General features: G+C 37.0%; 1 protein-coding gene across 1 annotated transcript in view; it reads left to right on the top strand.

Moving 5' to 3' along the window:
• The window catches only part of LOC135469333 (centromere-associated protein E-like), a 34,848-nt gene that overhangs the window by 5,989 nt on the left and 16,342 nt on the right, over positions 1 to 12,517 (top strand). Inside the window, exons 4-18 of the mRNA XM_064747959.1 lie at positions 513 to 602; positions 1,147 to 1,265; positions 1,683 to 1,793; positions 2,116 to 2,200; positions 2,587 to 2,654; positions 3,013 to 3,084; positions 3,790 to 3,920; positions 5,585 to 5,720; positions 6,270 to 6,389; positions 6,895 to 7,044; positions 7,381 to 7,474; positions 7,964 to 8,171; positions 8,990 to 9,020; positions 11,396 to 11,526; positions 12,141 to 12,258. Of these exons, the coding sequence (XP_064604029.1) occupies positions 513 to 602; positions 1,147 to 1,265; positions 1,683 to 1,793; positions 2,116 to 2,200; positions 2,587 to 2,654; positions 3,013 to 3,084; positions 3,790 to 3,920; positions 5,585 to 5,720; positions 6,270 to 6,389; positions 6,895 to 7,044; positions 7,381 to 7,474; positions 7,964 to 8,171; positions 8,990 to 9,020; positions 11,396 to 11,526; positions 12,141 to 12,258 (1,664 nt within the window). The remainder of the gene's footprint in view (positions 1 to 512; positions 603 to 1,146; positions 1,266 to 1,682; positions 1,794 to 2,115; positions 2,201 to 2,586; positions 2,655 to 3,012; positions 3,085 to 3,789; positions 3,921 to 5,584; positions 5,721 to 6,269; positions 6,390 to 6,894; positions 7,045 to 7,380; positions 7,475 to 7,963; positions 8,172 to 8,989; positions 9,021 to 11,395; positions 11,527 to 12,140; positions 12,259 to 12,517) is intronic.

Genomic DNA, 12,517 nt, shown 5'->3' with positions numbered 1-12,517 from the left:
TACTTTCATCTCGCCAAGCATGTGCACCGCACCTCCGTGGTGATGTTTGTCTAGCCATCAGTTGAGTCGAGAAGACAATCGTGCACCGTTTCAAGATTCAATCATTCGATGGAAAAGAGGCTAATTTCATGGTCACACAGCTGTGGCTTGACGCCTACTGGTCGAAAAGGCCAGCAAATTACGGTAAACCAATTCAGTGTGTGGCTGGCAGGGGAATGTGAACTTAGGATAAGGTAGTTGTCAATTTAAACAAGTGTTGTGTTGGTCATATATAATATATAAGGAAATTCTATTGACTAATTGTAATTAAAAATAATTTAAAATAGTTAATATATAAAGTGCCATTTTAATGGTAGTCTTATTGGTAAATATGCATACAAAGAAATGTGAAATACATGTAATACAGAATAACACAAATTTATCTTAAAATATGACTGATAGTTTAATGTAATCTGTTTTAAAATCTTTTTAAAAATGGCCAAGTAAATGAAGTATTTTACGTTGTGTTTCAGATCGTGTCTTTGATGAGTGTGACACGACCAATGACCTCTATGGAGAGATTGTGGCACCTATTGTGTCCAGCGCCATGGCTGGTTTCCATGGTAACATGCTTTGGAAATAACGTTTCTTTGGGGTTGGGGTTGTCAAATGTATCATGTGTTTAGAAATCTTTGTTAAGCACATGTATGTTCTAGAACTTCATAATTTTTCTGCAGATCTGAAGATTACACTCTTTCAATGAGTCTGTGCCCAAAATGCCAAGCGCCCAAACCAACCAGCGATCTTAGACTGAAGACAAAATTTTAAATCACTTTAAAATTGTTTTTTGTAATGTAACAAGGTCGAAATATTGCTTGACAATGTAAATTTTGGCTATGTTATTGCACAGCAAATTTCGGCTGAAATAGTGGCAAGGAACATACCAAATTTAATTATTAAAATTTTGGCTTAATTGGTCTAAGATTGCTCCATGATCCTGGTGCCTGACAGTTTTTAAGGGTTTTTTTTCAGTTTAGATAGGCCCAAATTAGGTCTAAAAATTACAATACACACATATTAATCTTAAGCCCAGCTTGATTCCTCTTTGCTTAAACAAATGTGTGAAATTTTAATTTTTGATGCCAAGCTGTATCTTTGCTATTCCAGGCACAGTATTTGCTTATGGTCAGACCTCATCTGGGAAGACTTTCACCATGGTGGGGTCTAAACTGCAGCCAGGGATAATCCCCTTTGCCATTGATGCTGTCTTTGATGCAATTCAAAATGTAAGTGATACGTAGAATATAAAAAAAAATTGCAGTGTGAGAAGTTATCAGTGTTTCCTGTGACTACAAAAAATTTATCTAAATAAACATGCATATATGTTTAGTATTTGTTTCCATATTACCTATATCAACAAGCTAACCTGAGTTCTTATTAATAAAGTACAAACAATTGTCATGAATATATGCTTCAAATAACATATACATAATCTTGTATAATTGACTTTCTTATGCAGAGACCCAATGGTGTATTGTATGCACACCTTGAATTTATAAGGTTAAACTGTTAAGTATGTGAAATTTGAACATTATTGGAAAAATAATTTCTGTTCTAAAGAATTGCATATAACTTGTGGTAAGTTATTATTTTCTTTGCCAGTAATGTGCATTTTTGTGGCTATGGTGGTTGTTGTTTTCTAGACCCCTGAGCGAGAGTTCCTGTTGAGAGCCTCCTATCTGGAGATCTACAATGAGAAAATATCAGATCTGCTTTCACCTGAAGAAAAAAATCTTAAAATTCAGCTTGACCAGGTAAATTTTTGGCTTAAACTTTATGGCATAGTAAACTGTGAGAAAAGATTGATTCTCCAGCATAGCGAGAATTTGACAGTAATTGTTGTGAAGTTGCCTAGGTTTGATTGGCTTATTGCGGTGAGGACATGGTGATGTTTTCCTAGCTCAACTATGTAACATTACATAGCGACGTATGAAAACTGCTGCAAAATGACAAAATTCTGAAGAAACAACATGAAACTGCTGAAAAATATATGTGAAGTTACTACATTAGGTTAATCTGTGTGAACCCTTGCAGGCCTTATTATTCTTCTGATGATTTCTCTTTCTGTCTCTTCAGAATTCCCAGCCCACAGTTCCCAACCTTACCGAGAGAATTTTGACCTGCTCTGAAAATGCTTTAGACATTCTAAAAGAAGGGAATGGTAAGTTCTTTTCTCTTGTTTTCATTGTGACCTACCTAAAGGAATAAAGATTCTGATATTTGCACAATGCTAAAATATCTTTATGGCAAAATATTTTTCTGAGATAAATAATAAATCCACAGGTTAAAATTTGCGATATGTTCTGCTTCTTAGGGAATGTGTGTTGCTTTGTAAAAAACCTGAAATTTACTAAGTTAGTATGGCTGTTACTTTTCTCAGTAATAGAGACACAGGCTGTGGTTTCTTTCACTTATAACCCTGACTGCTTTGGTTTCCTCCATATCTATGGAACATTCTTGAGCATGACATTAAACACAAAACAAATAAATAATTATGTTTCTAAGCGTACTCCTCAGCTGTATTTGCATTTTCATCTTATTTCACAGCCAGAAAACGTGTTGGAGAGACCACGCAAAATGAGAAGAGTTCAAGATCACACTGTATCTATAAAATGGTAATTAGTTTGTAAAGCATACTATTTATATCCTCTGTTATAATCACACCGGTATATCATGTTATCTGTATGTGAAAATATGGAAGTATCTGATTCTGTATAGATAAATTAATGTACAAGATGTATTTTCAAGACAGAAGGGGCCTTCCCCACTTCCATAATAAATATGTTCAGTGTGTCGGTCGTTTGTGTTCTGCAGTTTTGAAACTTTCTCTGCTTTAATTCCATTACAAACTACACTTTGCGCTGCTAGAACTGTTACAATGAGAAGAAAACAGATCAGTAAGCTGTAACAAGTGAAAAGCTATGTCTTTCCCTTTTTATGCCTTTTGCCTGACATTCCTGTGTTTTCTTTAAGGTTATAGAGAGTCGTGAAAGAATTGATGACTTTCAGCGCTCCGGAGAAGAGGCTGTTATGGTCTCCCATCTGGTAGGTGGAGAGATAAAAATGTCCTGGTTTAAAGCAAGGAACATGCAGTCTTATTAAAGCCAACAATTGTTTCAAAGTAGCCTGTTGAAATTACCCCAAAGAACATTCTCTGTGGTGTTATGTGTCTGCCCTGGGTAGATTTCAGCCATTAAATAAAGTTTTGTCATCATATGCAATATGACAGTAAAACTACTGTAAGCTGCATTCTTTCATTTTTGAAAGTCTCCATGTACAGTTTCAAGATGCTCAAAACAAGGTAACTGGTATTCCATCATTTGAAATGGAACTAATAGTGGACCATGTATTGCACATCGATACTTTGGGAATTCATGTTAAGATTCAGGCTTGGCATGGAAGTGAAGACTGAGGATTCATTTCTTCATAATGTATGGTTGAATAAGATTGGTATTACAGCTGATGTGTACTTTGTTGAAAGGAAACCTGTGATTATGTTGCCTTGAAGCCAATTAAATTTAGTGTGGTTGCTTTAAGAGCAACATTTTCATTTTGAAAACAGTAGGCATTTTTGTTCAAGAATTTGTTTAAAAAAAGAAGAAAAAAAACAGAAATGTTTGTTTCATACAAACTAAGTAGATTTAGAGATTCAAGAAGATAATGGTCATAAAATGAACATTTGTGGTGACCTTGGGTTGAAATGGTGTTGAAAACAATAAGAAACAGTTAAACCAATGTTTTCCTTCACAGAACTTTGTAGACCTGGCGGGCTCTGAGAAGGCTGGCGAAAATTCTGGGGAAAGACTTAAGGAGGGATGTGCCATAAACAGGAGTCTCTTCTGTTTGTCCAATGTGATCAGCAAACTGAGTGAAGGGCCAGGGTGAGTGAGTTTGCAAAATACCAAAATATACCCCCTAATAAAGCCTGGTGAATTTCAAGTTTTACATGTATATATATATGTATGTATATATATATATGTATATATATGTATATAAATTGAATCAGAAAACTCAATATTTTTTTGTCTTCAGTGTATCAAAAACTCAATTGTTCTTCCTGTATAGTATTTCAAATACGTAAAACTCAATATTAAATCCATTTAAATCTCTTTTTTTTTTGTATTAAACACCTCATAGGGTAAATGAACATAACACTTCAACATTTATGAGGTACAACTCATAAGGCATTTACTGTACATGTCTGTAACTCAGTCTTAAATCAGTTTCTTCATCCAAAGAAATATCACTGATATTTAGGTAACTGTACATGAATCTTCCGAACTGCTACTGCTGGAGTTTCCTTATTCATTCAAAACGTCTATCCAGCGTTTTTTGCCACTTGTTGACCATTTTGAATGATTTGATCAAGTTCAATGTCTTTCCTGAAGAGAGCCATTAACCAAGTCAGTTGTGAATCGGTTGTAGTGGCTGTCTGGAAGAGATTCATGGCACTCCCACCACATTCTGCTACAGATGTGTGGGAAATAATGTAACTGGATTTAAGTAGTGACTGCACAAACAAACAAACAGACAAAGAAAGCATTTACTGATTATTGATCATTATTACAAATTATCTAAGATATACTTGATACAGTTAATTTATACCCTGTTTGACATCATAGACCTGTATTTATAGATATTTAAAGTGGAAGGGCTTTTGGTTGTTAGGTAACAAATTATGCAACCGTTGATATTTACAGCTAATTGTGATAAAAACTTGTGATAATGATGCAGGGTGATAGGCTATTTCTAATCTACATTAAATACTATTTTCCATTAGGAAAGGAAATTTTGTAATCCAATGCATGCATATAAATCTAAAAACTCCGTAAGTGACCATAAGAGACTTCTCGTCATGGTTACCACAACGATAAAGTGGCTTGAAACCCCCCGCGATATACGCTGTTTGTATATCTGTTTGTATCAACTCCTTGTCTTCCATATGGAGGCAGATCCATGCTGGCTTCATAGCAGCCTGATGGCAGCAAAAGTTTGAACAGGTTTGGACAAAGTCTAACCATGCATTTGCTGCAGTCTTAGTTGAAGCACAAACCGACATAACCAATATGGTGGCCAACTGGTTAGAGCGTTGGGTCATACCAAATTCTTCAAAAACAGTACCTCTTGCTGCCTCACTTGACGTTCAGCACTGAGAGGCTAGAGCAAGGAAACATGGCAGGTTGGCTTGGTATAGGTATAGTGTGACTGGTTGGGTTTGTCATGTGATGCCTGGTGTCTTCGACATGATACTTCAGTGGGGGCAGCACTTTGGCAGCATGGACTCGCTCTGCCACAAGTGGGAACAGTATATGTACATGTACATACACCTAGTTACTCCTTGTGACAGACAAACTGTTATACACAAGGTAAAAGCCCAAGCACACATACATATATACATACATACATACATGCATAACAGACTTAATGTTGTTATTTTGATGAATTTCAGTGGAAAGTCAAAGCCTGTGCACAGATAATTCTGTAACCCAGCATGACGTTTTCCATACTCTCTCCCACTCATTCTTGTATGCACTGTTTGTTACAGAGGGCAGGATTTTATCAACTATCGAGATTCTAAGCTGACTAGGATCTTACAGAATGCATTGGGGGGTAACTCAAAGACCGCCATCATATGCACAGCCACCCCTGCGTCCCTGGAGGAGACACACTCCACCCTTAGGGTAGGTGAAGCAGGCAGGAAAGGCTTGCAAGTAATTGTTCTCAATGGAACAACATTCACATTTGTGTTGCCAACAAATGAGAATGTATGCACGTGGTGTATGTATGTTTGCTGAAGCTCCTACTGGCTTATCTTTGACTTGTTAGGAAAGCGGCAGAAGTGGAGAGATGTTTTCTTGTAATTTGCTCCAATGACACTGCTGTATAAATGGACAGTGTACCCATTGTGAATTATTCTTGCCTTGTTTCCAAAACAGTTTTACGTCATAATGATTCAGAAGCTAAGAACAACAACAACATATTATCTCATAACATTTAAATTGCACATTCTAGCAAACTGTGACACAAATTACTATAAACTATAAAGTATTTGTACTTTACATTAATTTTGAGGTGATTGTAACTATTAACTGTAGGGTGCAGTTGATTGTAACTTTTGATTGTATGTTCTGATGATCACAGATCTCCATCTTCGTAATGATTGCGTTAAGTTAAGTGGCCCCATATATGTGTATGTATATATATATAATTTTGTATGTTTTGGGGAACAGTTTGCTTCCAGGGCAAAGGTGATCAAGAACAAGCCATTGGTTAATGAGGTGTTGTCAGATGCTGCCCTAATCAAACGTTACAAGAAAGAGATTGACAGACTGAAGAAACAGCTGGCTGTGGTGAGTGACAGCTGTGCCCTGAAGATAAAATACTCTGATGGTCAAAAATCTGCGGCGTTTCCTTACTGTATGAGGTTCTGTTTCATTATGTGCTACAAATTTAATACATTTACCTGCATGTGTTTTCCACTGAAGAGAAGTTTTCATTTTTCTGAGATATTTTGATGTGCATGATACATATTTTGTAATTTTTTAATGTTTCCAGTAAAAATTTGTACATGTTGTTACATTTTTATGCTGGGCTTCAGTGGTCTTGTGGTTAGTACGCTTGCACAGCGCTGTCACCGAAAAGCCTCTTACCAATATGGTCGCTATGAGTTCAAGTCAAGTCATGCTGGCTTCGTCTGCGATGGTCGTGGGTTTCCCAAAGTTCTGCATGGTTTTTTCCCACTATAATGCTGGCCACCATCACATAAGTGAAATATTCTTGAATATGGTGCAAACTATGTACAATACTGTATGACCTCTTAAAACCATGCTCATTGATTCCCTGACTTTCCTCCAGCAAGAAGCACCAACCCAGTCTTCTGTGGACAGTGAGCTCCGCCTGCAACTTGAAGAGAAGGAAAAACAGCATCGTGAACAGCTTGATAAGCTCAAGAAGCTGTTCTGTGTGTCCACTTTACCCAGCCCAGAAGACTGCCCAGTGCCTACTGTAAGTAAACTGCTTGATTAGTCTTGATAAGTTGATAAGTTACATCCATCGTCTGGGGCCTATTCTACTAAGCTGTCACAATGCTGCCTCAAGCACATTTACCATGCTGACGTATCTCTTCACTGTATGTTGTCACAGAAATTACGCCAGGTGCAATTTGTGACTGCTTTGTAGAATGTATAGTTGGTGTGTAAATCTAAGATTAAGCTGTTTTTCCACCAAAACCAGTGCCAAAAGACCTTGGAATCTAGACGGCTAAATAATATAACAACTTGTGGAACAGCTTTAGAAATTCACCAATCACCATGTATATATGCAAATGTTTTTTATTGGCAGAAAAAAATGCGCCGTGAGACTTGGTGTCCAGGTCCCTCAGTAGGGTTCAGACTACCCCCTTTGGTGTCACAGCGAGGAACTGACAACAGCTTTGGTATGTATCCATGGCCTTTCAACTGAAATCAAAATTCTTTCTGGTACAAAATAGTTAAAACTTAGGAACTTGAACTGAATTATGGCTGAACATCTGTCATTACAAAAAGATCAACAAAATAAAGCATTTTAATAAATTCTAAAAATTCTGATCTACAAGCACTTATGAGCTGTTTGCTGGGGTTTAGACTGGAGTGAGATAAGAAACCTCTAGTTTCACTGATCAGATCAGCATACGTGGATGGCGAAAATAAATGTTGAATCAAGATGAAGGATTTTCTCTTGTTTAGGGGTTAACTCATCCTTGAGTGGGAAAATGTGGAGTAAAGTGTAAATCTAGAATAAGATAAATATATCATTTATACCAGAATTATATATCCAGGGTGTAACTGGTATTTAGAGAGTAGTTTAAACACTTCATCTTTAATGCTTGTGTGTAATGGCACATACATTTTCAAAGTATAATGACTTTGCTTTCTTTACCATTTAGATAAACTGAACTGGAGCCGACCAAATTTTGGCAATACCAGTAGTGTTGATTTCCTGGCAGAGTGGGCAGAAAACAGCGAAAAGACTCACAACTTGCTTTCTATTCCTGAAGAGAGTGAGAAAGAGGAGTTTATTACCAGTTCTTTTCCTGTACCAGTGACGGTGACAGCTGAAGTGTGCTGTCAGACAGATCCCTTTCTCTTAAACCTGTAAGTTTTAATAGGATTCTAGGCACTAATTACTCGAAAAGCCAACTCTGACTAGCTTCCTGGGTGATTGCTTCCATCACACAGCCAGTTTCCTGCATGATTGCTCCCATAAACACAGAAAGCTTCCTAGATGATTTTCATCACACAACCAGCTCTCTGGATGATTGCTCCCATAAACACAACATGCTTCTTGCATAATTGTCCCCATAAACAAAACAAGCTTCCTGGATGATTACTCCAATCACACAACCAGCTCCCTGGATGATTGCTCACATCACACAACAGGCTTCTTGCATGATTTCTCCCATAAACAAAACAAGCTTCCTGGATGATTACTCCAATCACACAACCAGCCCCCTGGATGATTGCTCCCATCACACAACCAGCTCTCTGGATGATTGCTCCCATCACACAACCAGCTCCCTGGATGATTGCTCCCATCTCACAACCAGCTTCCTGAATGATCGCTCCCATAAACACAACAAGCTTCCTGGATGATTTGCCATCACACAACCAGTTCCCTAAATGATTACCCCCACCATACTTCAGGCTTCCCGCATGATTTCTCCCATAAACACAAGCTTCTTGCATGATTGTCCCATCACACAAAGCTTCCTGCATAATTGAGCTTCCTGGGTGATTGCCTATATCACACAACAAGCCTCACATACTACAGTTTTCAGTGATTAATAGTATTAAGATACATTTACCCATCTCAGTGAAATATTAATGAAAGCATAATGATATTGTGCATATATGAATGTTTGAAATCTCATTTTATGCACATGTATGATTATTTTTGTTTGTGTATTTTACAGACCAAGTGACCATTCGGAGCAAGAATTTGAGGTGATTGTCTTGTAGATGGTGGTAGAAATGATTTGGTGTGTGATAATCCAGTCTTTGTAGAAATCACTTTGTTTGTCTGTTGATTTGCTGAGCTTGCCAGGGGTTAGTGGTTTAGCAAAGGCACAGTTTCCTCAACACGTAAAACCGGCCCCGATGGCTCAGCTGGTAGAGCGCCCACTTCGGGGTTGGTAGGTCCAGAGTCAATCCTGGGTGCGATCACACCTAAGACCTTAAAAAAGGAAGTTGTGGCTTCCTTGCTTGGCATGCAGCATTAAGGGGATTGTGCAACGACTGGTTGATCTGTATCACAGTGTAATAGCTTGTAATAGGGTGGGATGACTTACTTGCCTTTGGTAAGTCGCCTCAGTGAAGCAGCGCTAGATAAAAGAGTGATGGAAATCCGTCTTGCAACAAGGAGGTACATTACACCTACATGCACTCTAGGGCAGGGTGCGCACAGTCCTTGAAAGTGCTTGAAAAATACAGCTTCATTTTCAAGTACTTGAAAGTCCTTAAAAAAGACAAATACTCTTGGAAACTCCTTGAAAAAGTCTTAGTTTGTCCCAAGATTAAATATTGTCTGCTGACCGCCGAGCCTGTTAATCAGGAGTTCGCTGATATTTTCCCATAATCAGGGCTTCCGCTGGCACTCACCTTTGTTGCAAGTTTAGAACAATTTTTTGAAATGGCGATAAAATTTTTAAAAAATGCGAATGTTTTTGGCGACAAAGTTATTTACTTAAGAAAAAATACAAGCGTTTGACAAAATGCACCATGAGAGTTTTCTGGGGTTTTTAGCAGATTTTCTCAATTTTTCTTATGGAAATAATCCACTTACTTTCATTTCAAACCTCATCTCGGCAAAACAACAACAAGTTGTATTGCGATTGCTTGACAGAAATCTGCAATCAGCATTGTTGCAAGTTGACTTACATTAAATAACGCTTGAAATCATTTTTGTTAAATAACAAATGAGAATCATGGCATTTTAGGGGATGCCTTTCATTGCCAGTTGAAAAAAAAAAAGTATCAAGAGAAATTTTTTTTTCAAATAGGCAATGATAAGGATACCTGTAAATGCCATGATTCTCATTAGTTAATCTTCCACTGAAATTTTGATTCCAAGGTTATTTAATGTTTCAGAATATGTGCCGTTACATAAATGTGTACACCATCTTGTTTTCTTCTGTCAGACTGTTACTTCAATGTACTGATCATAATGTTGGATTTAGATAAACTGAATTTACAAATTAATTTCGTAATAAATTTTTCTGATAGAGGAAATTACATTTTACTAGAATCCTACAGGTAGGTTGAAAAAAGGATTGATTTCTTTTTTTCAAAAAGCCAAAACATGCTGCCAAGCATTGTTCCATTATTTTGAGGGCAATTGTTCAAAATGTAACGTTTGATAAACTCCAGATATAACTGGAAGAGACCAAACTGATTCTAGTGGCTACACCAAGGCAGATAAAAATGAATTACAGAAGACCTACAAGAGTCATGGCCACTGAGAAAGTATGACTAAAGAAAAATAGTATTTACTACAAAATCTGATGAGTGGTTAAAGTGACCGGCTAAAAAAAATACTGACCCAGAGGAAGCCCTGCAACATGATATATGGCATTCATTTTTTTGTACTGAACCAAGGCCGGGTCAAAGAATGTGTCACATTACAGAGGTGAAGGGCAGATATTTCTTGCAAAAGTAAGCATACTATTCAATATACATGCATGCAAATTAAAGCATCTATAATTCAGACTATAGTCTATAATTTGCTAATAGACTATAAGCATAGACCATGGTACGTTTAAACTCGCCTTGAAAATGACAAAAAAACTGCTTGAAAACTCCTTGAATTTCATTTTCATATGGCTGTATGAGCCCTGTAGGGATTCCTTTGCCGTCATATCACTGAAAATTTGTTAAGTCTGACGTTAAATCCTAAGCACACACATAAAGCTGTCCAGAGTTGTACAGGTGAAAGAGTTTTCAGTTTGATGTTGAACATCAATCAGGTAAATACTTGCTTTTCCTGCACTTTGAAAGTAGCAAATATTTTTGAACCATTTGTGAATACCCTTAATTAGGATTACAATTGAGCAACTGAAGCAACAGCCGCATTTGTGAAAGGAAAGTACTATCTACTGAGACATTATTAGTGAAGACAGACTATCGTCGCTAGTTTTCAGGTTCGGGGCCAAGAAAAATTTTCTAGACAATTTTTCACGACTTTTCGAACTGTCTTAGAAATGAAACTCTGAATTTATATATCATTGAATAATGAATGTAAAACCCCGTGAGTGAAATCAGGAACTGTAGATACTAAGCCCTGCATGGTATGTTAGATGGTTTCTTTAATCTTCTGCATGTAGGACCTGAGATCTCAGCTAGAGCAGTCAATGAACATTTGTGAGAAGCTGTTGTTTGAGAGAGAGATTAAGGAGAAAAATCTACAGGAGGCCCAGCAGGAAGTGCTACAGCTATCAGAGAAAGTCTCCGACCTGTAAGTTGTGAAAGTCAGTGACCTGTAAGTTGTGAAGATATTCAGTTGTAAATGAAAGTAATTAACTTCCAACTTGAGAAAAGCATTTGTCTGTAATTTGTTAAAGTCACTGATTTGTAACTGATGAAAGTTATTTGCCTGCAATTGGTGAAAGTTGTTCACCTGTAAGTGATGGAAGTTGTTCACCTGTAAGTGATGAAAGTTGCTCATCTGATGTGATGAATGCCACTCATATATATCAGTGCAATTCATCAAGGTCATGTAAATCATCTCAAGTTGAAAGAGCCACTGACCAAGGGATGAAAATGATCTAAGACTTTAAAGTTGTCTGTGAGTAATGGTTTTCATTCCAATTTCAACCCTGCCAGAATCCCCATGCGGAGTATGTTCAGAATCTGGCATCCTAACCCATAAACCATGAGTGAAATATTTTTGATGATATTTTGGTGTGCAACACCTGTCAAATACAATGATCATCTTTCAACATCTTGAAAGTTATCTGCCCATCTTTTTAGCAAATATGTTTTTCTTAGTTGGCTAATGTGAGTTCATGATGTATTTTATTTTGAGGATGTTTAGTATTTTTTAGACATGTGTTCTGTTTATTTTTTCAGGGAGGACCAGTTAATAAGAGTTACCTGCCATCTCGACAAGAAAGACCAAGAATTCAAAGAGCTGGAGGAATTCACTCGCTATGAGAAAGAATTCCGAACTCCAAAAGCAAAGCGAATAGTAAGATCTCATCAAGTTGTTATAGTTTTTCTCGTGGATCTATGGTTAACATGGTTTTAGAAAGAACAATTTCGATATTTTTTGTTTGTTTGTTTGTTTATTGTTCACTCGATAAAAATAACTACTTTAGCATTCATTGATACTTAATTCATATATTTAGAGGTATCAGTAAGAATTCTCCCACAATACACTGTTATGCATAGTTACTTTGTGCAGAAAAGTTGACTGCCCCCAGATTTCATTTATTGTTGTAGCCTAC

This window comes from Liolophura sinensis, chromosome 6, assembly GCF_032854445.1.
Source record: "Liolophura sinensis isolate JHLJ2023 chromosome 6, CUHK_Ljap_v2, whole genome shotgun sequence".
NCBI classification, from domain to species: Eukaryota; Metazoa; Mollusca; class Polyplacophora; order Chitonida; family Chitonidae; genus Liolophura; species Liolophura sinensis.
Note: the sequence above shows the minus strand (reverse complement) of the source record. Positions and strands in the feature narration are given on the sequence as shown.